Source organism: Xiphophorus couchianus, chromosome 19, assembly GCF_001444195.1.
Source record: "Xiphophorus couchianus chromosome 19, X_couchianus-1.0, whole genome shotgun sequence".
Classification (NCBI taxonomy): Eukaryota; Metazoa; Chordata; class Actinopteri; order Cyprinodontiformes; family Poeciliidae; genus Xiphophorus; species Xiphophorus couchianus.
In genome coordinates, this window is record NC_040246.1 from 19,002,332 (window position 1) to 19,028,775 (window position 26,444).

The following is a 26,444-nucleotide window of genomic DNA, read 5'->3' on the forward strand; positions in this document are numbered from 1 at the left end:
GGAGCAGGAAGGAAGAGGATACGGGGGAAAAAAAACATCTGGTCAGATAAAGAAAATATAGGACGTTTTTATCTAGTTTTTAAAAATGTAATTGAAGTATGACCCAGGAGGTAGCAGTAGTGCAACACTTTGGATTCAAGCTTCCGGTAAAAACTGAAGAAGAAGAAGAACTGAGGAACTAAATGGATCTTAAGACACTAATCAGCTGACAAGACTTCTGGAGACGATGTGCTCATAAAATTAGGGAGCGAATATTGTTCTGTGTTTTTATCTGTTCAGAATGAGCATCAACAGCAGCGAGCAGGCGGATGTTTATTCCAGGCTCTCTGAAAGAGACTCTGCTCTTAGCGAAAACACTCCTCTGTTGGGAAATGTGAGTATTTAATTAGCTCGACTGCCGTAAACATGTAATTTATCAGTAAGTTGCTGCTTTGTCTCCGTGTTTATGGTCAAAATCACATGAGCTGGACTTCACTTTTTCAGTTTCAATGAAGTTTTGTGCTTTTGTCAGCACTCTCCAGTCCACCCTGAGAGCAAATGTTTAGACCAACTTCTGCTTTTATTTTTATTTTCTAAAGTTTCATTTTACACTTCTTTTTATATACACACTTATTTTTTACATAGTTTCATCTGACTGTCTTAATATTTTTCCACTTCACTACTTGTCTTTTTATGTAAAAGATGTCAAAATTAAATTAGTCCCCAAAAATTAAAGTCAAGCAGCTCAAATTTAACAGATTTTTACTGAAGAAAAGTTTCAAAGTTGTCACCGAAGAAATTACTGAAGTAAACGTAAACCATATTTGATTTTAAAAAAGAGAAAAAAACTGCTCAAGCACTAAGTAGCTGATCATAATATCTGATTTAAATTTAACAATAGTGGAATCTGAAAGAGAAATATGCAAAATTATGTGTTAATTCTGATATTTTAAACACTGAGATAAAAAAAAGAAATTAGTAACACAATCACAGACAAAAGAAACTTTTTTCACATCAATTTGCATAAGTATAAATCTTATTAAACTGATGCACATTAGGTAGTGTTTATATGTTAGAACAGGGTAAGGTACTTTTGGTGACAGTAATATTTACTGTATCTCCTTATTAGAAAATAAGATTAAACAACAGAGGTTGTGTACAAACAAAAAGTCCCCCTTTAATATAAAATATGGCTTTGTGTCTGGTGAATTTTAAACACTTATTCTTCATTCAGTGAATTTACTCTCAGTGCGTAGATAATCCAGAAAATTTACCAAAGTAAAAGTAGCAATGCTTCATAAAAATATTATTCCTGTAAAAGTAAAAAGTATGTTGTAGTGAAACTACACCTAAAAGTAATGTTTTCCAAAATGTTACTCAAGTAAATGTAAGTGACTCTGTCAGGACTGTTGCTGCTGAAATAAAACAAATTCTTTGATAAAAATGTTAAAACACAAATTATTTTGGAAATGATCGCTAGCCAATACACTTCAAATGAAAAAAATAATCTGAACCAGTTTTATATATATTTTTTAAAATTAATTACAGCAAATTATTCTGCGTATTTACAAAATTTAAATATTGTAGTCTTTTATTAAAGCCACAAACAGACTGAAGAACGAATCAAACATTCTGGGACTGTATTTTAAACCAGACTCAACCAACGTTTATTTAAATAAACATATTTAATCGATTCACTATGTGGCTTTTAGGTTGTTAGTGAAAAACTGATTGAAATCAAAGCCGTTACCTTCAACTTTTTTATAAAATGGGAAATAATGCAATATACGGCAAACACACTATTCAGCAGCTCTTTTGGTAAATTCTCATAGGAATCGTGGTATTGATCTTTTTTAAAGGTACGTTTAGGACCTTGTGTTGCAACATGACAAACCCCGGCTTAAACCTGCATTAGGAAAAATAACTCAACATTATGTTTAACAATAATTTCAGAGATTATTGGCTCATCAGTCGTATTCTCTCCAGGCTCATAGTGGATATCTGCCATATTTTAGTGTCTCAAATCCTGTGATGATAATATCTGTTGCAAATGAGCCACAGTGCCTCTCCTCTTCTCTTTAAATCATTGCAATGACCCCATTCCTCTGTTCACTTAAGCATCTGGGTAATAAAATCTCTTATCAGGTGTGGGGGATGGAGGATAAGGGTTGGAAAAGTTCAACAGACTGGCTCGATATTTTCCAGTGACCACAGTCTTACGAGTTTTGATGTGCTTCACCTCAGTGTCACTCAAATCGCTGTGAGCTTGTTCCAAACACACCTTTCTGCACATTCATTTTCAGTATTTGCTTGATTGAAATCTGCAGGAATTTTCACTCTGCAGCTGGTCTGTAATCACCTCCATCTGGTTACTGCACTGCAAAAACACAAAATCCTATCAAGTGTTTTAGTGCAAATATCTTATTATACTTGAAATAAGACAAAACTAACTTACAAGTAACTTTTAAGTAAGACATAAAAGCTTGTTTTAAGTAAATAATTCCTTAATTTTGATAATAAAATAACTTTTTCCACTGACAGATTGTTTTAGCTCTAACTAGCATTAGCATTCATGGAGAAACTGTACCATAGCAGAGAGCAAAGGGGGTAAGCGACATGCACATGTACATGATTGGCAGCACTAAGACTCGCCTTTTTGCCCCGATAGCACTGGAAGAAGACAGAGGCGCTTGATTTTTATTTTTTTATTTTCATAGATTATCAGTTTTATACTCTACTGTCACAACTTGATGACAATTTCAACAAATGCATAAAAAATATATTTTTATAAAAGTTACATACTTCAGCTTTGAGAAAATGCTGTCTTAAAATAATGCCCTGTTTTGCTGAAAAGTTATTTGTAAGCTAGTTTTGTCTTATTTCCAGTGTAGTGAGATATTTACACTAGAAACTAGACTAAAAATACCTGGTACTTCCTGTCTTCCAGTACTGTAACGGGGTGAATCCGACCACTCGGCTGCAGGTCAATCCGAGCTTGTTGTGACACCGACACCAGAGTTGCCACTTGTTCTGTCCAGGATATCCCCCATTACAGGGGTCAAGCAGTTTGGGCAGCTCCCCTTATCCTGAGCTCAGGCAGCTGTCCTGCAGCCAGCAGCTCAAATCCCACCCGTCCATTCCCGTTTCCATCCCCTGATCCTGCAGGCCCCTGCGTTGTTGTTTTATGACATCCATCATCAGGCCTGGCCAGTTGTTCCTCGTAATGTCAGGAGGAATCAGCAGGTTTCTTTCTCAGCTGTGTGTCTTTATTCCTGTGGTTTTACTTGTTTTGTTTTGTTTTCTGTGCAGGGATTGGCGCAGACCAGAGCCACTGGAGCCTCCTTCGCCTCCTCTGTGTTCAACCTGATGAACGCCATCATGGGCAGTGGGATTCTGGGTCTGGCTTTTGCCATGGCCAGCACAGGGATAGTTTTGTTTTGGTAAGAGAGGCTCCTTTCACCACTCCTTTCTTTCTGAAACCTTTACTACTTAGTACTTAGTGCTTTCCCTTTGTTCCCAGCATCCTGTTAGTACTGGTGTCCACCCTTGCAGGATATTCCATCCATCTGCTTCTGAAGCTTTGTGACCAAACAGGTGAGAATAAAACTATCTGGCCTTAAAGGTGACCTTTCCTCAAACAGGTTGAGATAACTTTATGGATTATAGAAAACATGTTTATTACATTGTTTGCACAAAAAAAAAGACATTCATAGAAAATTAGGTTTTAGTCTGTTTTAGGGCCTCTTGTCACTTTAAATTCAAATGAGCTGCTACTGGCCACGCCCCCCAACTCAACATTTATACTCAGTAAATATGGCTGCCAAAATTCAATTAAATTCAAACTCAAAATGTTGTTGCAACTCATATTAATTCAACATTCTTCAAAGAGTAATTGTAGATGGTGATAGCTGTTGGCCGGATAGATCTCCTGTAGTATTACAGCTAATTCAAAGAAACTTTTGATTGAAGACATTTGTTTTTCTAAGTCAGTCTCATGAAGAGAATGGTCAGGGATGTCCATAATTATCTTGATTTTTATATACAATTCTTCTGTGCATCATTATATCCAGAACATGTGCAATTATATAACAATACAGTCTTTGAAAAGTATTAGTAGAGCTTCCCACACAACCAGGAAGAAGTGGTTTCAACCATATATATTTATATATATGGTCGATATTTAATTTAATATTTAAATTGGCATTAATAAAGTATTTTTGAATTAAAACCAGCTGACCAAACATGCTGGAACTCAGCTTGGGTTGCTAGGTGACGGGCGGAACTCCACTGGGGTTGCTAGGTAACCACCAGTGGTTGCTCATTTGTAATGTCACATTCCGGAAGTTTTTAAGCGGCTCATTTTCCAAACACTAAAGAACAACTTGGTGTTTTTTTTTAGATGCAGTAGAAACCCAAATGGAAGTACAAAATTGTGCAAAATGTGAATTTTCCATAATACGTCCCCTTTAACTAATTCCCTGCAAATCCTCCTCACTGTTTAGCGTTGACTTCACATCCTGAATCACTCTTCCATTACTCAAGATTTAGTCAGTTTGCTTTAAAGTTTCCAATCGCAGTCTGACTCAAGTCCTGATTGTGATCTAATCAAGTGATGTTTGATTAATTAAAAAATAAAAGGAGCCCAAAGAGAAAATAAAAAGGAAAAACAATAGTGGGACATGCTGGTTGATGATTGCCACTAAATTAGGTTAAAGCCAGTGTTTATTTTCTGGTCAACACACAGAAATATTTCCCTATTCCTCCCCTACTTCCTTTAAGATTTAAACAGTTGAAACCAGAAATTTATTTGTACAGTGTAAAAAGCACATTCTTATTATTTTTTTTAATGTCTAACATTAAATCCGACTAAACTTATTCTGCTTTGGGTCCATTAGGATCACAAAAACGATCTCTCTTTGCTAGATCCCAGAATGAGAATCAGCTTTTTCATTACTAATATCACTATGCTTTGAAACAGTTTGGGAAAGCCCTGATGATGTCACAACTTTTTCAACTTCTGATTGGTTAATTCAGAGCATTTGAATGAATTGGTGGCACATATTATATGGAGGTGTCGTTTTGTGACATTTTGTGAACATCGATATGTAAAAATTATGTCTCATTCCCACTGAAACGCTCTTACATGAACGAACATCAGGAACGAAAACATCCGATGATTTCTATTGATTTAGTCTCCATAAAATTAGGAAAAATTACAGCAAAGCCTCAAAATGCTTCTTTTGAGACTGTTACACAACAACAAAGTGTCTTCAGTCAGAGGCTTCTTCAGATTAGCTAACATTGACCGCTACAGCAAAATTGTGTAACAGCATTTTAAAAAATCGATTACAGATCAATTCAAAGGGCTTACATAGATTCATAAACACAAAATGAAAATACATCAATCTTCCTTAATATTGATGAAAAAGTACTTTTAATTACCAGTACTTATAACTAGTATTTTTCCATCAATATTTTAGTAATTATTGACTTAAAATAAGTTACAATATATTGCTGAAAAGTTACTTGTAAGTTAATTTTGTTTTACTTCAAGTCTACTAAGATATTTGCACTAGAAACTAGACAAACGTACTTGGTGAGATTTTGTGTTTTTGCAGTGGAACATGTTACAGTATTTGTTTATTTTAATCTTTTAACTGTACAGTATTTTGCTGTAGGTATCAACTCGTATGAGGAACTTGGAGAAAAAGCCTTGAAAAAACCAGGAAAAGTACGTTTTGGGTTTTTTTTTCAGGATTGTTCCTACTGTTGTCAGTTTGAATGGTTTGTTTGCTCTAATTGCTTTCTGTTTCTTTTCTCTCCAGGTTTTGGTCGGTTTAGCGATTGTCATCCAAAATATAGGTGGTGAGTTGGCCTTCTTTTCAACACGAAGTAACAGACATTATTTCTGACATGCTGGACATGAAGCGATTATGTGGTTTTTATGAGAAGCAGAGCTGCGACTGGGCCGAGGAATGCTGCAGGGACGGTTTGTTTATTTTGGAGGCAGACATCGCCTCCTGCTGGTGAACAGAACAGACTGTGCTGACGTCCTCTGCTCGTTTCTCATCACTCCCCCCTGTGAGGCCATTATCTAGATTCCCTGATAACCTCTGACCTCGAACCGCCGTCCTCTCCACCCCCTCCCCTGGGCCTGAAACATGACTTCTCCCCTAATTGATCGCTGATGGTTAAACTCGCTCCCTCCCTGTTGTGGGGAGGAATAGCATTTTGGAATCCACTCCACCACAAAGGATTATATTGATTAATCAAACTTTTGGTTTTTGAAAATTTTATTTTTGAAAGATCTGACTTTTTTTCACCGATGTAATCCTTGGGTACTTTGTTCAGAGTAATGTCGTCTAGGGCGGCCATCTTGCTTCACAAGTGTGTTTTAAAGCAGTGGCCCCCAACCCCCGGGCCGCGGACCATTTGGTACCGGGCCGCGCAAGAAATAATTAAATATTTTCGTTTTATGTATTATTTGAGTCTAGATGATCTTTTATTTTGAAAATCCTTTAACCGGATTCTCTCGGTTACGTCTTGTACACCAACATTGAGCCACAAGCAGCAAAATGAGTAAGAAACAGATCAGATGTATTTGGAAAGTTTCTTTGCGAAGGGAAAAGGCCCAGAGAAGAGACATGAGAATGGATTTATCCCGGTAGGTGATTCCCAATTCCAAGCTCTGCATGATATGGTGATCAGCTCGTTAATGAGGCAATGAAGCCTTCAAACTGTTTTGCCACATAGAGACCAAGCAACACTTCGGGTGTCATTGTCTCCCAGATGGGACCGTCTCGTTGCAGAGAAACAAGCTCTGGGCTCCCATTAGTCGCTATCGTGAGTTAAAATTTTCACGAAAGTAAAATGTTCGTTTTTGTGGCGCATCTGTATCTTATTTTGAAGGGATATGTGAGCATTACCATAGTGACCAGAGTCAGAGAGCGTTAGGGCAGTGGTGGAGACAAGATGAGTAGAGCTTGTGAGTCCGACAGGAGTGAGAGAGCCAGCACTCTAGTCTGCATCTGCTCCTTTTATAAGAGTGCAATTAGCCTCACTCTGGGTAAACATTCATCTGCGCTGCCAGAGGCTGAGCAGCCAATTGACCTTAATTACTGACCACCCCAGCCGGCCGGCCTCTCCTGGCTCCTAATGAAATGAAAGGGGTTCTTTCTCATGTTGGATTCACTCTGGAGCGATTTACTGACCACACACAGAAAACTCACCTCTATTCTCCTTTAACATTACATGCATGCTGATTATCAGTGTCTGTTTTCTTACCACTTGGCCGATAACTGTCCTCTTCTTCACTCAAGGGCCATTTTGAGTAGTCGTGTAAGTATTATCTCACCTCTGGTTCCTGTAGAAGTGCATGGTGCACTGCAAAAACACAAACTCTCAGAAAGTTTTTATGTAGTTTCTAGTCTAAATATCTTAAGATAAGAACCAAAACTGATTGAAAAGTAACATTTCAGCACGAAATAGGAGCTTATTTTCAGTCAATAAGTTATTAATATTGATAAAAATATACTAGTTGCATTAGAAGATTATTTCACAAATAACATGGGAAAATGTCTAACCATTTTTTCATCAATATTAATCAATATTTATGAATTATTGACTTAAAACAAGCTCCTATTTCTTGCTGAAAAGTTACTTGTAAGTCAGTTTTCTCTTAATTCAAGTGTTTTAAGATATTTGCTCTAGAAACTAGATAAAAAATACTTCTAAGATTTGGTGATTTTTGCAGTGTGCTCAGTTTGACCAGCTGCATGAAGCTAAACCGCTGCATCCTGTGTTTCTGTCAATGTGGCTTTAAAATTTTATTTTGTTTCTTAAAGCTGCTGTATGTAATTTTATTTTAAAAATAAAAATGTATTATTTATATATTTTTTAAAACTGTCCCTATGTTGTGACAGTATAATATGAGATAAATAATCTGTGAAAAGATGGAGCTTGTTTGCCTTCTCCCAGCGCTCCCAGTTCTAAATATAGAAATACACAGCTTGGTCAGAAACAACCAATCAGAGCCAGGAGGAGGGTCTTAGCGCTGTCAATCATGCTTGTGTCAATCATGCTGTTCACACCTTTCCCTTTGGAAGAAATTATCAGGCTAGTTAGATGGCAGATAAACAGTTTTCCTGGAATGGTAAGATGTTTCTGCGCCATTAGAACACTGAGCAGCGTGTACACAAGGTTGATTGACAGTGCTAAGACCCTCCTCCTGGCTCTGATTTACATGCTGTCGCTTTAATATTTTTTATGGTTGACTAACTAAAGCAGCTCTGATGTGCAGAGTTTAAATCCATCCATCCATCCATCCATCCACAGTAGCCTCATTATTCTAATGTTTGCCATTGTAATAAAATCATTCTACATTCATTGTTCATTAATATAATGACTAGAAAAATAAACTAAAAAGTCTGGAATAAATGTTGAGTTTCAACATGGATAGCAGAAACCCTGTCACAAAAAGTGACAGTTTTTTTGTGGATCAAAAACCTTTAATGTAGATAACATTGAAGCAAATGGACAGACCAAATCAAGCTGCCATATCAGTATTTTTAAGGAGTGAAGGATCCCTGCCTGCCAAGTTGTAGCACTCAGAAATACCAGCTGTTGCTCATAGAGAGAAAGTGCTTGTGTCTGTGTGGGCGAGAGCGTTATTGGAGGAATTTTCTTTTCTAAACAAATACAGGATCTAAGGGATTATGGCTGGGATTATTTAAAGGAGAGCCAAAGACCCGCCTCAGGGCTGCGGGGTCCCAGCTAGCCCTGCATGTTCCTGGCTTCCCCAATCATAAATCCCTTAAATTCAGCAATGAACACACACTGAAACACTGTAAAAACACAACATCTAACCAAATAATTTAGTTTTGCTAGTGCAAATATCTCGGTACACTTGAAATAAGACAAAACTAAGTTGCAAGTAACTTTTCCTCAAGATGTAAGAGCTTGTTTTAAGTCAGTAATTCCTTAATGTGGATAAAAACAAAAGGTACTGCTTCCACAAGCAGATTTTTTTCCTTATAATAAGACATTTTTTATTTTTTAAGTGAAAAATTTACCTGTGGAAATAGTACTTTTTCAATATTAAGAAATTGTTGTCCAAAATAGTTACTAACAAGTGTACTAAGATGAGTGATACTAAAAATACTTGGTAAGATTTTGTGGTTTTGCTGTTCTCTTTCTGAATAGTAAGTCAATAACAAAACATTTGTCTAGTTCGGCAGTAAAAACCACTTGACTAAAAGTGCTGGAGTTCTGCTTGGGTTGCTAGGTGACGAGCTGGGGTTGCTAGGCAACGGCGCAGTGCCCAGAATTCTGACTCAACAATCTGAATTTCAAGTTTGCCAAGATACTTGCACTAGAGACTAGAACAAAACGCATTAAGATGTTGAGTTTTTGCAGTGAGTTTGCTGTTCTTTTAGCGTTCCTCTCACTGGACAGAGTTTTTCTGAGCTAACCGGAAGTGAATCGATCCTCTGTCCGTTTGACTGTCTGTGGGAAGTGGAAGTATCCTGTTTCCTGACGAGGCGGAGAAAGGTTGGAAGTACCTGGATTAGCGTCAGAGATCATTACTGTTGGCATTCCTGCTCCCTCCTCACTCGATTAACCTCATCCTGGCTGCTCTGCAGCAATTTGAAGCCCTGTGTTTTGTCTGCCACTTCCAACTGGGGGCTTTACTGGGGATCTCCCAAGACTAGCCACCCATGTTGTATTAGCCTGCTCCCTTTCCTGTGTGTTTCCCAACCGTGTGTTTTCTGAAGCATGTGTTTAAAATAACCCACCCAAGTCTAACTTAGTTTTTCTGAGCAATTACAACTCTATTTCAATAATCCTGGTGTCAAAATAAAGCTAACACTTGGGAGAGTCCATCAGAAGTGCAGGTATCACAGAACCTGCATTCGTTTAAGAGAAAATGAGGATTGGACATAAAATAATTTGGATTTTTTTGTCCCTTGTCATGATTTTCTTAAATATTATACAGGTTATAACACTCTTAAAATTAACATAAATAAGGCTACGAAACTTTTGGGAACCATAGATCCACCTTTAGCTGTGCAAACATGAATGCAGCTGAGGTAAACTAAATCTAATTTAGAGGTTTTAGTTAAAAATAAAAATACCTAGGCATTTTGCCCTTAGCACAGGTTGACATCATCTACAAAACTGGGGATTTTATTTACTAAACTTATTTTTGCAAGTTTTTTTTTTTTTAAATACCTGCATTTATTTATTTATTTTTTTAAATTGAAGTGTTTTTTTCTTCTTCTTTGTTTTTTGGAAATTCAGTGTAATACACCCCCCCCCCTCCCCCTGAAATTGCAGCAAATTTAGGCACATTTTTCTGAGAGAAAAATTCAAATCACCAATAAATATATTTTTGGCACTACCAGAGCTCCATACAATGTTTTTTTTTTTTTTTTTTTTGATGAAAGTTACTGGTCACTGATGCCTGTCCTGCGGCCCTTGTGCTTTTTGCTCAGCTCAAATGCTCAAATACTTTTTATTCGCTTCTAGACATGCAGAGTATGACGTTTCCATGGATACCAGATATGTTCAGCTGAGGGCAGGTGCAACAAAACATTCAGATATGAGCTGAGAACTGCTCCTGGTGGCATTCAGCTGCTTTATGTGATCTTGGTTAAAATTTAATCCGTTTTTCTGTCTGTTTTTGACGTTGTTTTGTTTTCCTTGTGTCTCCTCAGCCATGTCGTCCTACTTGTTCATCCTGAAGTCGGAGCTTCCTGCAGCCATCAGCAGCCTCCTGAATGCAGGAAACACCGGGTGGGTCCATGCAGCCTTCTCAAAATGAGAATGTTTTTAAAATATTTTAAAAGTTGATGATTGAAGTAGTTATTTATATTAGCAGCTGTTTAGTCAGTTATCTTTTTTTTACCCTTGAAATAAATCAAATTCCACATTTTGGAACTTTACAATGACCAAATTTAATGTATTAATTTTTTTCACGCAAAATTCAGAAAATGATGGTGTGACTGCTTCAGCCCCCTCTCACTCTGATTTCTCTAAATTAAATGTAGTAGTCAGGTACCTTCTGAATTCACCTTCTAGTAAATATTAGTGTAACAGTTCAGAAATCACAGTTCAGTCCAACTTTTGGTTTACTTCACGCAAAAGGAACAAGCAAAAATGTAGCTGGATATTTTTTCTATTAATAGCAGTTGGATGAATTGTGGAACAATAAAACCACTTGAAATTAATCAATGTTGTTGTTTAGGATTAAAGATTTAAGAGAATAAAATAAAATTTTAATAATTTATTGAATTATTTTTGTTTTTAATAGCCAATCCAGTGAACGAAATGTACTTGAATGTGATGTTTACATTCAGCTAGAGTTTTTTGCAGTTGAATAGTTCAGTGAATTGTGCAAAATGAATACTGTACCATAATGTTTTGGTTCTTTCCAACTAACGTACACCATTCTAGATGGACCATTCAGTGTTCCCAAATAGCGTTCAGTGATTTCAGATTCCCCTCTGTTTTGTTTTGGTGTTATGCAAAATGTAACTTTTTGCACACCAGCTTAATGCTGCATATGGTATTTAAAAAAGAAAATGCTGGATGATAAATTCTCCTGGAAATTATTGCGATAAACGATGGTAATGCATCATTTACCTTCTGAAAGACGAATAAACTTTAATTTTGTAGAACACAACGCTGGGACTGGAAGATATTTAAATATCCAAAATAAAACAACCCAAAAACAATAAATAAAATGGAAATAAAAACCACACATAATCAAAACCACAAATAAAATGATTCCTCTGTTAATAAAATTACCCTCCACAAAATGTTGATCATCAGAAAGAAAATTATTAAGCTAATTTTAATTTATCATAGAGGTTTGTCCACAACACCTTGAACACACCATTCGCGCAGTGAAACATGATGATGGCAGCGTTATAATGTGGGATAAACAAAAAATTGGTGGCAAATCTTGAACTTTGACCTTCAGAGAAACTTTCATTTATTCAGCAAAGAGGATTGGGTAAAAAAATCAGACGTTAGATGTAAAAAGTTGCTTTTAGTTTGTTTAGTTGCATAAAATCCCAGTACTTGCAGTTGTAATTTGGAAAAATTCAGATTATTTGAAAACTTTGCAAGGCGCTATCCAAACATCCATCGCCCATCAGCAGCCTGCGTCCTTCGGTGACCTTTCTGGTCGATCCTGCAGCTCCCCGTCCTCGCAGCGCGTCGTCCTCTGGCCAAGAATGTAACGTATATCTCTTTATTATTGACCACACCGGTTTAAGCAGGACTTGTAGCAGCACTCAGCCCCCATCCGTCAACATCTGACTCGTCCACGCACAGCTGCTCTGTATTAGCACGCTGCTTTCACCCCGCCACCCCCAAATCTCTCACATATGTTCCCCAGAATCAGACTGATACAAGGGGATATCAGTTTTGCCAGTCTAATTACGGCTCGCTGTGGAGGGGAGCAAAACGTTGCTGTTAATGAGCGGCTTCAGGGACGTTAACAGGAGCCTGTTCGCTTCCTTCAGAGCGGGAATAAATGAGTGAACATGTCGAGTCATTTGTCATAACTCAGAGGAATGAAAGCAGTTCCACTTGTTGTTTTTGTTTGTCTGCTGGAGAGGTTTTTCTTTTCACTTTTTGTGTTTTAGGCCAAGCAGCTGTGGATTTTAGCGCCATTGTAAATGGAAAAAAAATAAAGGGGTAAAATCCTGCCCCAAAAGTTCAATTAAAAAAATTAATCAGATTTTTTCTCATTAATCTCAGAAATGTTCTAGAAAAAAAGTAACAAGATTTCTACTTTTGAAATTTCTAAAAGTAAAAAAAAAAAAATTTCTAAATTTTTTTAAGATAAATATAAAAAACATTTTCAAGCTATTTTTTTTTCTTTTCAATCTCAGAAATTACACTCACTTAAAGAGGATTTATCATTTAAAAATTCACAATTTGCATGTTTTTGTTTTTCTATTTGGGTCTTAACTGATTTTTAAAACGGCTCAGGCACTAAAAATAAAACAGACAATAAGTTAGTGTATTCAGTGTCTGAAAAATTAGTCATTTCAAAAACCTTAAGTCAAGTCACATTTAACAGGCAATTTGTTGTTACCTATTAATCCCATACTAGACCTGCCCAGTTACCTAGCAACCAAGCTGAGCACCAGCATGTTTGGTCAGCTGGTTTTATCGCTGTATGCAATGTACAATGGCTACTGGAAAAGACAAGTTTTGTTAACTTATTAGTTAGAAACCACTTGCTGCATTCTGGTTGGTAGTGCAGGAGGCTCCACTTCTGCTTTTCAAAGATGTACGGTTATATAATTGCGCATTTCTTTGCAGCCATTTTCACTTGCAAATGTAAACTTTGAGTTGGTGGGCGTGGCCAACAGCAGCTTATTTAGATTAAAAGTGACAAGAGGCCCGAAAACAACTAAAAATAGGCAGAACTGAGCAGACTAAAATCTCATTATCTAATAATGAAAATATAATGAAGACGTTTTGTTTAGGCCATTGACCTATCCTACCTGTTAAAGGAAGCTCAATAGGTCACCTTTAGAGATTGTTGGGAGTGAGAGCAGACGTCCCACCTGACATCCAGACATAGGGACGGACGCCACAGCTGTGAAGCTGCCGGTTACGGGTCAGTGGGTGTTGATGTGGTCGGAGCAGGTGCTGCTGATGGCGGGTCGGCCATGGAGCCAGTCCCTTATGACCCAGCACTGTGGCCCAACACATAGCAGCGACAACCAGGACCCGTCCCAGACGACCCCGACTCCAACGGAGCCAGCATGGCTTCCATTTGTGTCACTACAGCACCGCCTCTTCCTCCTCCTCCACAATCCCCAATAAACCACCAAGGCTCTCCTTCAACAAAAGAAAATATTATTCCCCTCTCCGAAAACCCTGTAAGAGAAATGTGGTCCCATCTGATGGAGCGACACAGCGTTAGCATGTGAACTACATGATTGTTGTGATTTGAAAGAGCTAAAGCCTTTAATTCGTTCCACATGACGGATCTGTCACTCTGTATTTGAGTCCAAAATGGAGACAAATTTCCAGAGCTGGTTCATCTTAAAGCATGCCACTTTAAGACATTTCAAAAAGTCTGCTGCAATTCAACCTTGACTTTTAATGCTTTACCTCTTGTGTTTTACAGAAATGCCTGGTATGAAGATGGCAGGCTACTTCTCATCATCATCACATTTTGTGTTGTTGTGCCTTTAGCAATGTTGCCAAAAATCGGTGAGTTTCCAAATGAAAAAAGTGTTGTTTTTCCATCTCTGACTGGTTTGAATCACTCCGTCTTCCTGGATGTGTCTCTCTCCCCCACCAAAGGATTCCTGGGTTACACCAGCAGCCTCGCCTTCATCTTCATGTTGTATTTTGCAGTTGTGGTGAGCTCTGACCCAAACCTTGAAAAATCTGTTGACTGCATTTTTTTCCAATGTTGACTTGCTCCATTGTTGTCTTGTTTCTAGGTTGTGGTGAAGAAATGGTCTATTCCATGTCCGCTGCCTCATAACATCACAACGCTCTCAGACTTTAAGAAGGTGAACATAAACAGTTTATTCAGAACAAAAACAGGGTTCAGCTCAGTTCAATGCAGTAAGATAGTTTTACTATTCTGTATGCGAATGTAGAGGCTGAATATGTTAAATATAAGTTTCATTGATTCTCATTATTGATCACATCCACTTTATTGTGAAAAATATTTACTCATTACACTGCAAAAACACAAAATCTTACCAAGTATTTTTGTTTTTACTGCAATTATCTTATTACACTTGAAATCAGACAAAACTACCTTTCAGGTAACTTTTCAGCAAGAAACAGGAACTTGGTTTAAGTCAATAATTCCTTAATATTGATGAAAAATTACTAGTTCCACTGGCAGACATTTTCCCCTGTTATTAGTGAGATAATCTGCCTGTGTAACTAGTACTTTTTAATCAATATTAATGGATTATTTACTTAAAACAAGCTCCTATAACTTGCTGAAAAGTTATTTATAATTTATTTTTCTCTTATTTCAAACATACTAACATATTTACTCTACAAACAAAACTAAAAATACTTGGTAATGGTTAAAGACTTTGTAGTGCCTCTTAGAACAATTTAAATCCAGATTGTTGAATCACAGTTCTGGCTGTTGAGGCGTTGCCTAGCAACCACAGCCCACCTTATCACCTAGCAACCCAAATGGAGCTCCAGCAAACTAACTTACAAGTAACTTTTAAACAAGATATAGGAGCTTTTTTTTTAAAGTTGATAATTCTTTAATACTGATTAAAAAGTACCACTTCCACAGGGGGATTATTTCACTAGCCAGATATGAAGTGTTTAAAGTGGAATAGTGGGGTGTTTGCCACCGAAAGGAAGTTGCCTTTAGATTTTTATTAATACTTTTAATATTTTTCTTGGTAGATGAGATTAAATTCATATTACCAGATTAGTCATAAAATTATGACTTTATTGTTCAATTATTTTGACTGTATTCTCATATACCAAGAAAAATATTAAATATTCTTATAATTTTTTTATTCTTTTACTTCCTTAGCATGACCCTAACACTCTGCTGTAAGGAAGTAAGTGTTGATTTTTTTCCACTATTATTTTGGCTGCATCTCTGCTTTATTTTTGAGTGAGTAGGCGAGTTTTGTGAGGTAGGTAGATTTTGCCCAGGCGTTCATGGCCAACGGGATTATGAGGGAAAGCCGGGATGTTGAGTTTACTGATTGTGTCAGATTTGGCTGATGAGGACCAGAGCGGGCCGCTCAGGGCTCTGCATGGTGAATAAAGTGAGTCCTTAAGGGAAGGAAGTCCAGGTGACCTTTCCTGATCCTGGAAATGAACTCTGACTTTTAGAAATTCAACACCGAGCTACAACCCCAAAGAGCTAACTTACTTTTACCAAAGTTGTTTTTCCTAGAGATGTGAGGGCAAACAGTGGAATATATTTCTATTTTCAGACGTAGATGTTTTAAATTAAAAAAGATATTCCTTTTGTTGTTTCTTTCAGGTATCAAACCGATCTGACTCAGAATGTACACCTAAACTCTTCATCCTCTCCATAAAGGTGAGTGTATATTAATACTGCAAAAATAAAAATCTTACCAAGTAATTTTGGTCTAGTTTTTATTGCAATTATCTTATTACACTTCAAATAATACAAAAAATTAACATACGATTAACATTTCACCATGGAATGAACTTATTTTAAATCAATAATTCCTTAATAATAAGTTTTCATAAGAGTGTTGGTTCCATCGGCAGATTATTTTAACTGATAACATGACAATTCTCCCTTGTTATAAGTGAAATTATCTGCCAGTGGAACCAGTAGTTTTTCATCAATATTAAGGTATTATTGACTTATACTGTATCTTGCTAAAAGATTACTGGTGAGTTAGTTTTGCATCATTTCAAATGTAATAAGACATTTGTGTGAGAAATTAGACCAAAACTGCTTGGTACGTCTTTGTGTTTTTGCAGAGTAGATTAATTCCACACAGACCGATGTTTTAAAGCCTCCATTTAATGAAAATACAACATCTAAAAATAGAACATTAACATCAATAATGTAAATATCATATTATAGTACACATTAAATAAGTCAAAACTAACTTACAAGTAACTTTTCAGCAAGAAATGGCAGCTTGTTTGTCAGTTATTCCTTAATATTTATGAAAATGTACTAGTTCCGCTGATAGTCATTAAAACTAGTACTTTTTGCATCAATATTAAGGCTCTTATATCTTGCTGAAAAGTTACTTGTAGGTTTTACCTCCTTTTAAGTGCTTATTTAGCATATTTGAGCTAGAAACTGAACTAAAATACTTGGTAAGATTTTATGTTTTGGCAGTGAAAACCTTTTCCTTTCTCTGGTCATATGCAGACTGTTTGAGTTGTTGGTGAGAAATTGTTGAATGCCATTTGTTCCACTCCGCTGACAGGTCACACTCTCACCTATGACGGGTTGTTGTGTTTTTATGAGGAAGGCGAGCAGCGCCCTTTCCAGCTGCCCCTCATATTTATATTACATTCCTAGAGAAAACATGCGACTTGCAGATTTACAGTGCCCTGCAATAGTTTTCACACTCCTTGATCTTTTTTTTTTTACATGGAAATTATGAACTTCAGCATCTTTCAGTGGGATTTTGTGTGATACACTAACATAAAAGTGTATAGGTTTTACTAATGAATATCTGAAAATTGTGGCATATTTTAATTGAACCCGTATGAGTCGAGGCTTTGTAGAAGCTACTTTCACTGGATTTAAGGGTATTTTCACATCACTCCTGTTTAGTTTGCTTAAATCAAGCTCTAGTTTGTTTGCCTAGAAAGTCAGGTCAATTTGGGAATGTGTAAATGCACAATCAAACTCTGGTTGAAGTGAACTCTGCAGAAAGTAGACTATAGCACAGGACATCCTGGGTAAACACAACAAAAACAAATTCAAGAATGTAGCACTAGATGGAGAAATGGATCATGTTCTTTTACCAAAGATAAAAGAGAATTTGGTTCAGTTTCTAATGCAAATATCTTACTGCACTTAAAATAAGACAAAACCAACTTACAAGTAACTTTTCATCAACAAACTGGAGCTTTTTGTAAGTCAATAATTAATCAATAAATTTTTCCCATGTTATAAGTGAAATAATCTGCCAGTGGAACTAGTACTTTCTTACCAAGACTAAGGAATTATTAACTTAAAACAAGCTCCTACATATTGCTGAAAAGATGCTTTTATAGCAGTTTTCTCTTCTTTCAAGTGTATTAAGATATTTGCACTGGAAACTAGACAAAAATACTTAACCATTGGGGTTTTTTGGCAGCTTCAAACTGGTTTTCTCATGGATTTTTCTGTATTCAGCTCCATCCTTCTTATCAACTAATTAGCTCCTTTTCTGTTTGTTGCAGAGTGCCTACGCCATCCCTACTATGGCCTTTTCCTTTCTGTGCCATACAGCCATCCTGCCCATCTACTGCGAACTGAAGCGGTCAGTCCCCGGCTTTAATATGTCTCTGGACCCTGCTAAGTAGCCGCTAAGCTAACTGTATGACTGCGCTGTCTTTCAGACCAACCAAAACCCGAATGCAGAACGTTGCAAACATCAGCATCGGTCTCAGCTTCCTGCTCTACTTCATTTCTGCTCTGTTTGGGTACCTCACCTTCTATAGTAAGTAGGGCTGAAACGATTAATCGAATTGATATGATTATGCGATTATGAACCACAATTAATCAATTGTGGAAATAATCGTCAGCTAATTTTGTAATCAAAAGATTATTAACTGGAATACACAGACTCAAAAAAAGGCAATTTCCTGAAAGAACAACACAATCAGAGCAGTAATTAAACCAAAACTGTACAAAAATATATACATTTGCATTCAAGATTTAGAAATGGCTTATTTTTCTGTATATACTGTATGTTCTATACAGAACATATATACAGAACATATACACTCCTGATCAAAATCTTAAGACCAGTCCAAAAATTGTAAGAATTTGCATTTTGCACCATTGAATCTTAAGAAGGTTCTAAGTAGAGCTTCACAATGTTAAAAGGACAAATCAGTGCAAGAGACAAGAACATTTGAGCAGGGAATTGTCTGAAAACTGCATTTACACTCAAACATGATTTCTTCAGCTGATCAAAAGTTTAAGACCATAGTCTTTAAAAGCCAAAAGCTGTGCAAACATCTGGATTCCATGTCATTTTCTGTGAAGTCTTTACACTGTCATGACCTCCTGATGGCAAAAGCAAAAAAGCTCACTGACTTTGAACGTGGTAGGATTGTTGAGCTGCATAAGCAAGGCCTCTCACAACGTGCCATCGCTGCTGAGGTTGGACGCAGTAAGACAGTCATTTTGCATTTTTTAAACGAACCTGAGGGTTATGGAACAAAAAAGTGAAGTGGTAGACCCAAAAAAATTTCACCAGCTCTAAGCCGCAGGATCCGATTGGCTGTCCGTCAAGACACGGGACGATCCTCTACCCAAATTAAGGCCATTACTGGTGCTGACTGCAGCCCAATAACCATCAGACGGCATCTGCGAGAGAAGGGCTTCAGAAACAAAAAACGTCTTCAAAGGCCACGTCTTCTTCAACGCCACAGAATTGCCCGTTTGGACTTTGCAAGGGTGCACCAAACATGGGACATTGAAAGGTGGAAGAAAGTTGTCTTCTCTGATGAGAAAAAATGTAACCTTGATGGTCCTGATGGCTTTCAACGTTACTGGCATGACAGGGAGATCCCACCTGAGATGTTTTCTACACGGCACAGTGGTGGGGGCGCCATCATGATTTGGGGTGCGTTTTCCTTCAATGGAACAATGGAGCTTCAGGTTGTGCAAGGGCGTCAAACAGCAGCTGGCTATGTGGAGATGTTGCAGCGGGCATCCCTCATGACTGAGGGCCCTCGTCTGTGTGGTAATGATTGGGTTTTTCAACAGGACAATGCTGCAGTTCACAATGCCCGCCTGATAAAGGAGTTCTTCCAAGAGAATAACATCACTCTTTTGGACCATCCTGAATGTTCCCCGGATCTAAACCCAATTGAGAACATTTGGGGATGGATGGCAAGGGAAGTTTACAAAAATGGACATCAGTTCCAGACAGTGGATGCCCTTCGTGAAGCCATCTTCAACACTTGGAGCAACGTTCCCACTAGCCTCCTGGAAACACTGGCATCAAGCATGCCTAAACGATTGTTTGAAGTCATCAACAAGAATGGTGGAGCTACTCATTACTGAGTCCTTTTTTTTGACACTTTGTTTCTGTTTTGGGGGGTTTTCGGGTTTGTTTGAGCTATGGTCTTAAACTTTTGATCAGCTGAAAAAATCATCTTTGAGTATAAATGCAGTTTTGAATTAATTCCCCGCTCAAATGTTCTTGTCTCTTGCACTGATTTCTTCTTTTAACGTTGTGAAGCTCTACTTAGAACCTTCTTAAGATCCAATAGTGCAAAATGCAAATTCTTGCAATTTTTTGACTGGTCTTAAGATTTTGATCAGGAGTGTATTTACCTCTGTAGAGGTACTACTATAGCTTCACCTGGTTCAACTTCTGAAAAAAAATCTGTTAACGCCTTATCCTATCCAATTCTTAATCCAAAAATAACCAACAGGTCTGCCCTGCACTGTACTGATGTTGCAGGTGGATCCTTTGCTACAAATTATCAAATGTACACTGAAGGAATGTTGTGTTGTTGCTTTTTAGGAAATACAATGTTTATATTCTTTTATTTTATAAAGAAATAGAATTGTTTATTTGCATTTTTAATGTATTTCTAATATATAAATAAAAACTATGCATCTCTGCCTGTTTTTTTTATCTGATTAATCGTCAGAATAATTGATTAATCAATAACTAAAACCTTACAGACCTCATCAGTTTAAAGTCCTGCTCTGTTTCTGCTCATTTATTCTTCGTCTTCTCCTTTCAGGCCATGTAGAGTCTGAGCTGCTGCGCGGCTACGACGTGTACCTACCGCGCGACATCATGGTGATGACGGTCCGGCTGGCCATCCTTCTCTCTGTGCTGCTGACGGTGCCGCTCATACACTTTCCCGTGAGTGCGCCACGTCAGATTAGGTGTCAGAGGAATCACTTTTTAAGCTAAAACGTTTAATTTTCATGAATTAGGCCCGTAAGGCTGTGATTGTGATGCTGTACGGAGGACTCCACTTCTCCTGGCTGACCCACATCATCTCCACTCTGATCATCCTGGGTGTGGTGCTGATGCTGGCCATCTTTGTGCCTGATATCAGGAATGTGTTTGGAGTCGTTGGTATGTAAGAAATTATTTCATTTTACTATATTTTTTTGTCTTGCAGACAGAATTGATTACACCTTTTAAGCTGTACCCAGGCCTGTCTCAGTGACAAATTCTGCTGGATGTTAAATTCTTCCATAAGTTATTGCGATAAACGATAATATTATTTTGAGACAATTTTCTAGTAACATAATGATAATTGCACAATAATGCAAGAACACATTCTCAAAGATCAATACACTTTAATTTCTAACATTTAACTCTGGATCTAGACAACATTTTAAATATCTGAAATAAATAAACAAACAACAAATAAAATGTATACTAAAGTCTCTGTAAACAAAATTTCCCATCACTGCAAAAATACAAACTCTTACCAAGTATTTTAGTCTAGTTTCTAGTGCAAATATCTTACTATGTTTGAAATCAGACAAAACTAACCTACATTTAACTTTTCAGCAAGTTATAGAAGCTCGTTTTAAGTTAATAATTCTTAAATATCGACAAAAACATACTTGTTCCTTTAGCAGATTATTTAACTCATAACATGGGGAAATGTCTTCTTACATTGGAACTAGTACTTTTTAAAATCAATATCAAGGAATTATTGACTTAAAACAAACTCCTATATCTTGCTGAAAAGTTACTTGTAAGCTAGTTTTGTCTTTTCTTATAATGTAATAAGATATTTTCACTAAAGATTAGACAAAAATACTTTGTAAGATTTTGTGTTTTTTTTCCAGTGTCTGAATAACTTGAAATTCCCAGACATGTGGAGGTCCTCAGTTCTCTTCCTGATATCTTGGTTGATTAATTTAGATTTTCCAACGATGTCATACGAACATGTGTAACTCAAATACTGAAATTTAGCCAATCAGAAGCTTACAAAGTCATAACATCATCATCTGGGCTTTCCTGGATTAACTAAACAAGATATTCAGATCTGACGTCATAAAAGTTTCTCTCTCTCTAAAAAAAAAGAATATCTCGTATAGCATTTAGCAAAATGGAAATGTTTTGATGCTAAATCTATTTCCAGCAGACTTTAAAAGCAGCTAAATATTCAAGCTATCGATTGTTGTTTCTAAAACTGCACCATTTATGCATAATTAATGCTTTCCTGGTCTAAGTTTATGAAGATGCTGCTGTTAGGTATGCTCCATGTTGATTTTAATCAGTTTTTAATCATCTTTTTTTATTACTTTTAGGCTCAACGATGTCCAGCTGCCTGCTGTTTATTTTTCCAGGAATCTTCTACCTTAAAATCAGCAGCCAGCCAATCAAATCCGTCAACTCCATTCTGGTAAATCAGCAAAATTTCACCTGTCACCGTTTTCTTCCTGGTGTTTTTTCCTGACCTGGTGTTTGTTTTTGTCTCTCCAGGCCATACTTCTGGTGGTTTTTGGGTTGATAATGGGCGTTACCAGTCTCACTGTTATCATTCTCTCGTGGGTGCTCAGCTCTTGATCCAAATCCAAACCAGAAAGGGAAATGTGAACCAAAGAAACTGAATCATGAAAGGGACCAGCATCACCTCAGGGACTTTTTTATGATGAACACTAAAATGTTTATATAGCTTTCAAACTACGACAAACTTTTTCTACATATTGACTTTTAATTTTTTTTAATTTTTCTGGATTTAAAAATGAACAAGGGATGATTTTACTATTTTGATTTTGCACTTTATGATTCCTTTGAACTTTCCTGAAACCCTTAATGATTCTTGTCCTAACTTGATGTATTTCTGCTCTGGTTTGAGCACTAAATGAAGGGAAAATTGTTTACATAATGAAACCCGGGTTTGCTTGTTTAACCACTAAAATGTCTTCATCAGAACGTCTAAGACTCATCTGTGTAAACATGTGTTTGATTGGCAGCAGCGGTTATGATGCTGAGAGCCACGCTTTTCTGCGGTTCGGCTTGCAGCTAATGAAAGCCACACGCTCCGCACGTTTCCATTCGCTGTTACACTGTTTAGTTCGTCTTTAAGTTGCCTCTCAAGCACTCAGGCAACTAGTCGGCTTTCTGCTTTAAAGAAGAACCACTTCAATCAGTCTCCTCGTTAAATAAAATGCAATAAATAACCCTGAACAAACTACAGATGACAACAGTTGACAGTTGTACAATTAAACACAGCTAAAATTCACATTAATCATAACAGTTTAAAAAACATATACAAAGCATGACAAAATCACACGTGAAACCCTGTACATAATTAAGTCTGTCTAAAATGTATGTTAAAATATAATATTTGTAAAGGAAACAGTTACAGAAAAGGGGGGAGGAGTTGTCAGTTACTGGTTGCTACGGTAACCGCCAACTGACAAGACCAACGCAACAGCGCTGACCCTTTGCACGTGACGTCGCTCTTCGAAACTCTGCCCGCTCCTGTAAAGCCTTTCAAAAAAACTCGCATGTGGTGGCCTAGTATCGCTTTTATAAAGTTGATTTCGCAGCAAAAACGGTCACAGGATGCTGCGCGGTCGGCTGCAGAGAAAGGTACGGGTGAAAACCAAACTTGTAATTTTATTTCATAACTTTGAATGAGGTAAGATGCGGCGGCGATGGATACCAGCCGTTAGTCATAATGACTGTGTCAGTCCTCAGTGTAACCGCGGATTTGCAGCGAACACTATTTACAAGGTAAGAAGAGTAACGTTCAGAATATATTTTATAAATAAGTATGACTAGGAAGATATGAAATACCGCATTATGGAGGAGGTATGCGTCTAACCACTAGTAACCATGGAAACAGTGCCCCACCGTCATGTAGCCTAGCATGTATGGAAAAAATTGGTTAGCATCTCGTCTTCTGTACGTGTTTAAGGCAGCTCCAGTGTAAGGGGAACCGCAGTTTATGACGTGGTTACATAAATCATGTGGTGTGAATTCAGACAAAGTTGGTAAGTTGATCAACACGTCAGGACGGAGGAGGTACGGCTCAGTTTCTATGCTAGCTGTTTCAAGCTTCTGTAAATACCGCCGTCTGTGAGCCCCAACCAAGCGCGTTACACTCAAAGAGAAATTAGCTTGACTCGAAAAAGTAGAAGCCATGAATAAACTGACAAAAACAACTTCAGTTGCTCTGTTCAATACTCCCGATCTTCATTTCCGACGTCCATCATGGCGGTTAGAATGACTGAGTGACGTAGTTGCAAAGGGTCAAAATGCTAATAAATGTATGGAGAAAAAATATTTTTTTACAAACAAACAAAATGGATTTGAAGAATAAATAAAGAAATTTTGACAAACTTCACATTTATAATATAAACAAAATGGAACCATAATAAATGGCTTCTGAATCTTTTTCCACCTACAATGTGGCCTTTGACATAGTGTCAGAGCGTCTTTATATACTAACTAAATAAGTTAGGGTATTTAAAATTAAGAGCATAAAATTTCTTAAATTTGAAAGATAAATGAAAGTTGGCCTTAGATACTTTAATCGCAGATCTCAAATTTTGTGATGGCACAAACATTTTATTTCATATAGTTTATTTTTCTCGTGGGACATTTTTTGTAAGGAAATTTGAGTCGCAGGCAGATGACATCATTGCGTTCTGTGATTTGAGGCGGTTGAAGCTAACACTTACTAGCTGCTAACTACCCTTGCTAGCCTGCTTTTTTTTTATGTATTGCCAATTGGTTGGGCAATGTTCATATTTGCCACTGGCTCTCTTCTGTTGCCAAAATATCCAATGCTACATTCATTCAGTGCAAAAAAAAGAAGGCGCTACTACTACATAAAATATTAAATTTTCTTTTGTACATTTCTGTTGTGATACAGGTCTTAAATTTTATTCTTAATGGTCCTAAAAAGGTCTTAAATTATTATTACTATTACATTTCCCTTTGGTATTAATGAAGTATTTTTGAATTTGAACTGAATTTGAATTGAATTTGATTTGGTGAAACCTGCAGAAACCCTGTCTGACCTGTACAATTTTATTGGAAAACAAATAAAAATCTTGAAATGGTTTTGAAGTTATTTACCTTGATCCTTATTTTTCATCACATATACAAGGCATTTTAACAAGAGTATTTAGACCTTTTTTTTTTCTTTTTTTACATAGACTGTACATTGTAAAATCATTTTTAGCACAAGATTACCACCTAGTGTCTGACTGTGACAGCACTCCTTATCTTTGTCATTTTTTTCTTTGGGTATAAAACTCAGAACAAGTTTGAACCAAATAGACGTCAAAGCTCTGAAAACCAGTGCTTTTTGTGTTGGAAGGCTGAATGTTGAACCCGGTTCAGAGCTGTTTTTATGGGGGCCTGGAGTGGTCAGAGTCCTCCGCTCAGGGTGGGAGTGTTTTTGTTTAGTTAAACCGGCTCACAAGGCTGGGCTGGGCCCTCGTCCAGCAGTATGACAACACCATCTCCCAGGGTAAAAGGAAGGAATGAAGCAGGGAAACGATGGTGGGCTGAAATTAAGACCCTGCTGGCAGCCTTGGCTTCTTCTGTTGGTTTAAGAGGTGTTGGCTGCGTGCTTTAAAAAATGTTTTTTGTTGATTGAAGTCAGAACAGTGGTCACTTATGATATGTTGTCCGATTGTTGACCTTTTGACATACAGTTTGCTGGCCTTTCATTTGTGAAGAAAAGAAAAGGTGGTAAAAAGCATTACTTCTTCCTGTTTGGGTTTGATGCTGCCAGTTACCTGGGAAGTGGGAACTCTGAGCTGGATTTGGCGTCAGACTAGGGGAATTTATCGTATCGTTTATCATGGTAAATTTCTGAAGAGTTTTGATTTGTCGTTTTCACAATAAATTCCAATTAATTTAATTATTATTATTAATAATAATAATTTGTTGTTAATAAAATCCACTTTTAATTTGTTCGGTTTAGAGTTGCAGGAGTTACATGTGACATTGATATTAGACAGACATTTGCATGCGTGTCTTGTAAAATCAACATTTTTCCACTACATCTTACTACCGTTGACGATAGGAGCGGCCATATTGAAACACAAAGTCCGCCTTAAAGTCATAACTGGGGTAGTCGGAATTGCTCCCAGTTTCCCAGTGGGAAATCTGACTTTGGAGGACATTCTAGTTGATTTTTCCGATTGGAAAACTGGGAGCAAGTCTGACTACCCCTAGTTACAACTTGTTAGGTGGACTTCATGTTTCAATATGGCCGCTCCTCGCGTCAACAGTAGTAAGAAACGTTGATTTTACAAGACACAATCAATGTTACATGTAGCGCCTGCAACTCTAAACTGAACAAACTCAAAGTGGTGTTTGTTTATGGAAAGTGAAGCTTAAAATTATGTTCATAAGAGCTACTGGAAATAATGTTGAAATTCTGACTTCTTAAATATAAAAATCCAAAAAGTCATTACCTCGGGTCTGAGTGACATCAAACCCAGCTCTGAGTTAGCTGAGATGCTAGCACCAGCATCTCGGTTCTGAATGTCAGAAACTGCAGCAGCAGGGAGAAAATCACACACATCTGCTTTCAGTTTAATCCTCTCCAACAGGCGTTCCTGCCTTAGAGGTGCTTCAGGGGTCTTTTCACGTCAGCTTTTTAATGGCGACTGGCATGATGAGTGGTTCTCCCTGTTAGTCACAGTTTGGACCACAACTCCACAAACACCGTCCACATACGTGAGTGTCATCGCTGATGAAGTGCTCTGCGTTTCATTTTCAGTTTTTCCGTCTGTTGTCTCTGTTCACCTTCGCTCC

The 26,444-nt window shown here is 37.3% G+C and overlaps 1 protein-coding gene across 1 annotated transcript; it reads left to right on the plus strand.

Annotated features, from left to right (window-relative positions):
* The first annotated feature begins 74 nt into the window (after positions 1 to 74).
* slc38a6 (solute carrier family 38 member 6) lies at positions 75 to 23,022 on the plus strand. The gene is made up of 16 exons (XM_028000222.1): positions 75 to 373; positions 3,289 to 3,419; positions 3,500 to 3,573; positions 5,658 to 5,710; positions 5,805 to 5,844; positions 10,695 to 10,773; positions 14,135 to 14,220; positions 14,314 to 14,372; positions 14,457 to 14,528; positions 15,998 to 16,054; positions 17,899 to 17,978; positions 18,058 to 18,158; positions 20,428 to 20,552; positions 20,627 to 20,771; positions 21,965 to 22,059; positions 22,140 to 23,022. The coding sequence occupies exons 1-16, from the start codon at positions 281 to 283 to the stop codon at positions 22,221 to 22,223; spliced, it is 1,374 nt and encodes a 457-aa protein (XP_027856023.1). The 5' UTR covers positions 75 to 280; the 3' UTR covers positions 22,224 to 23,022.
* The last annotated feature ends 3,422 nt before the right edge of the window (positions 23,023 to 26,444 follow it).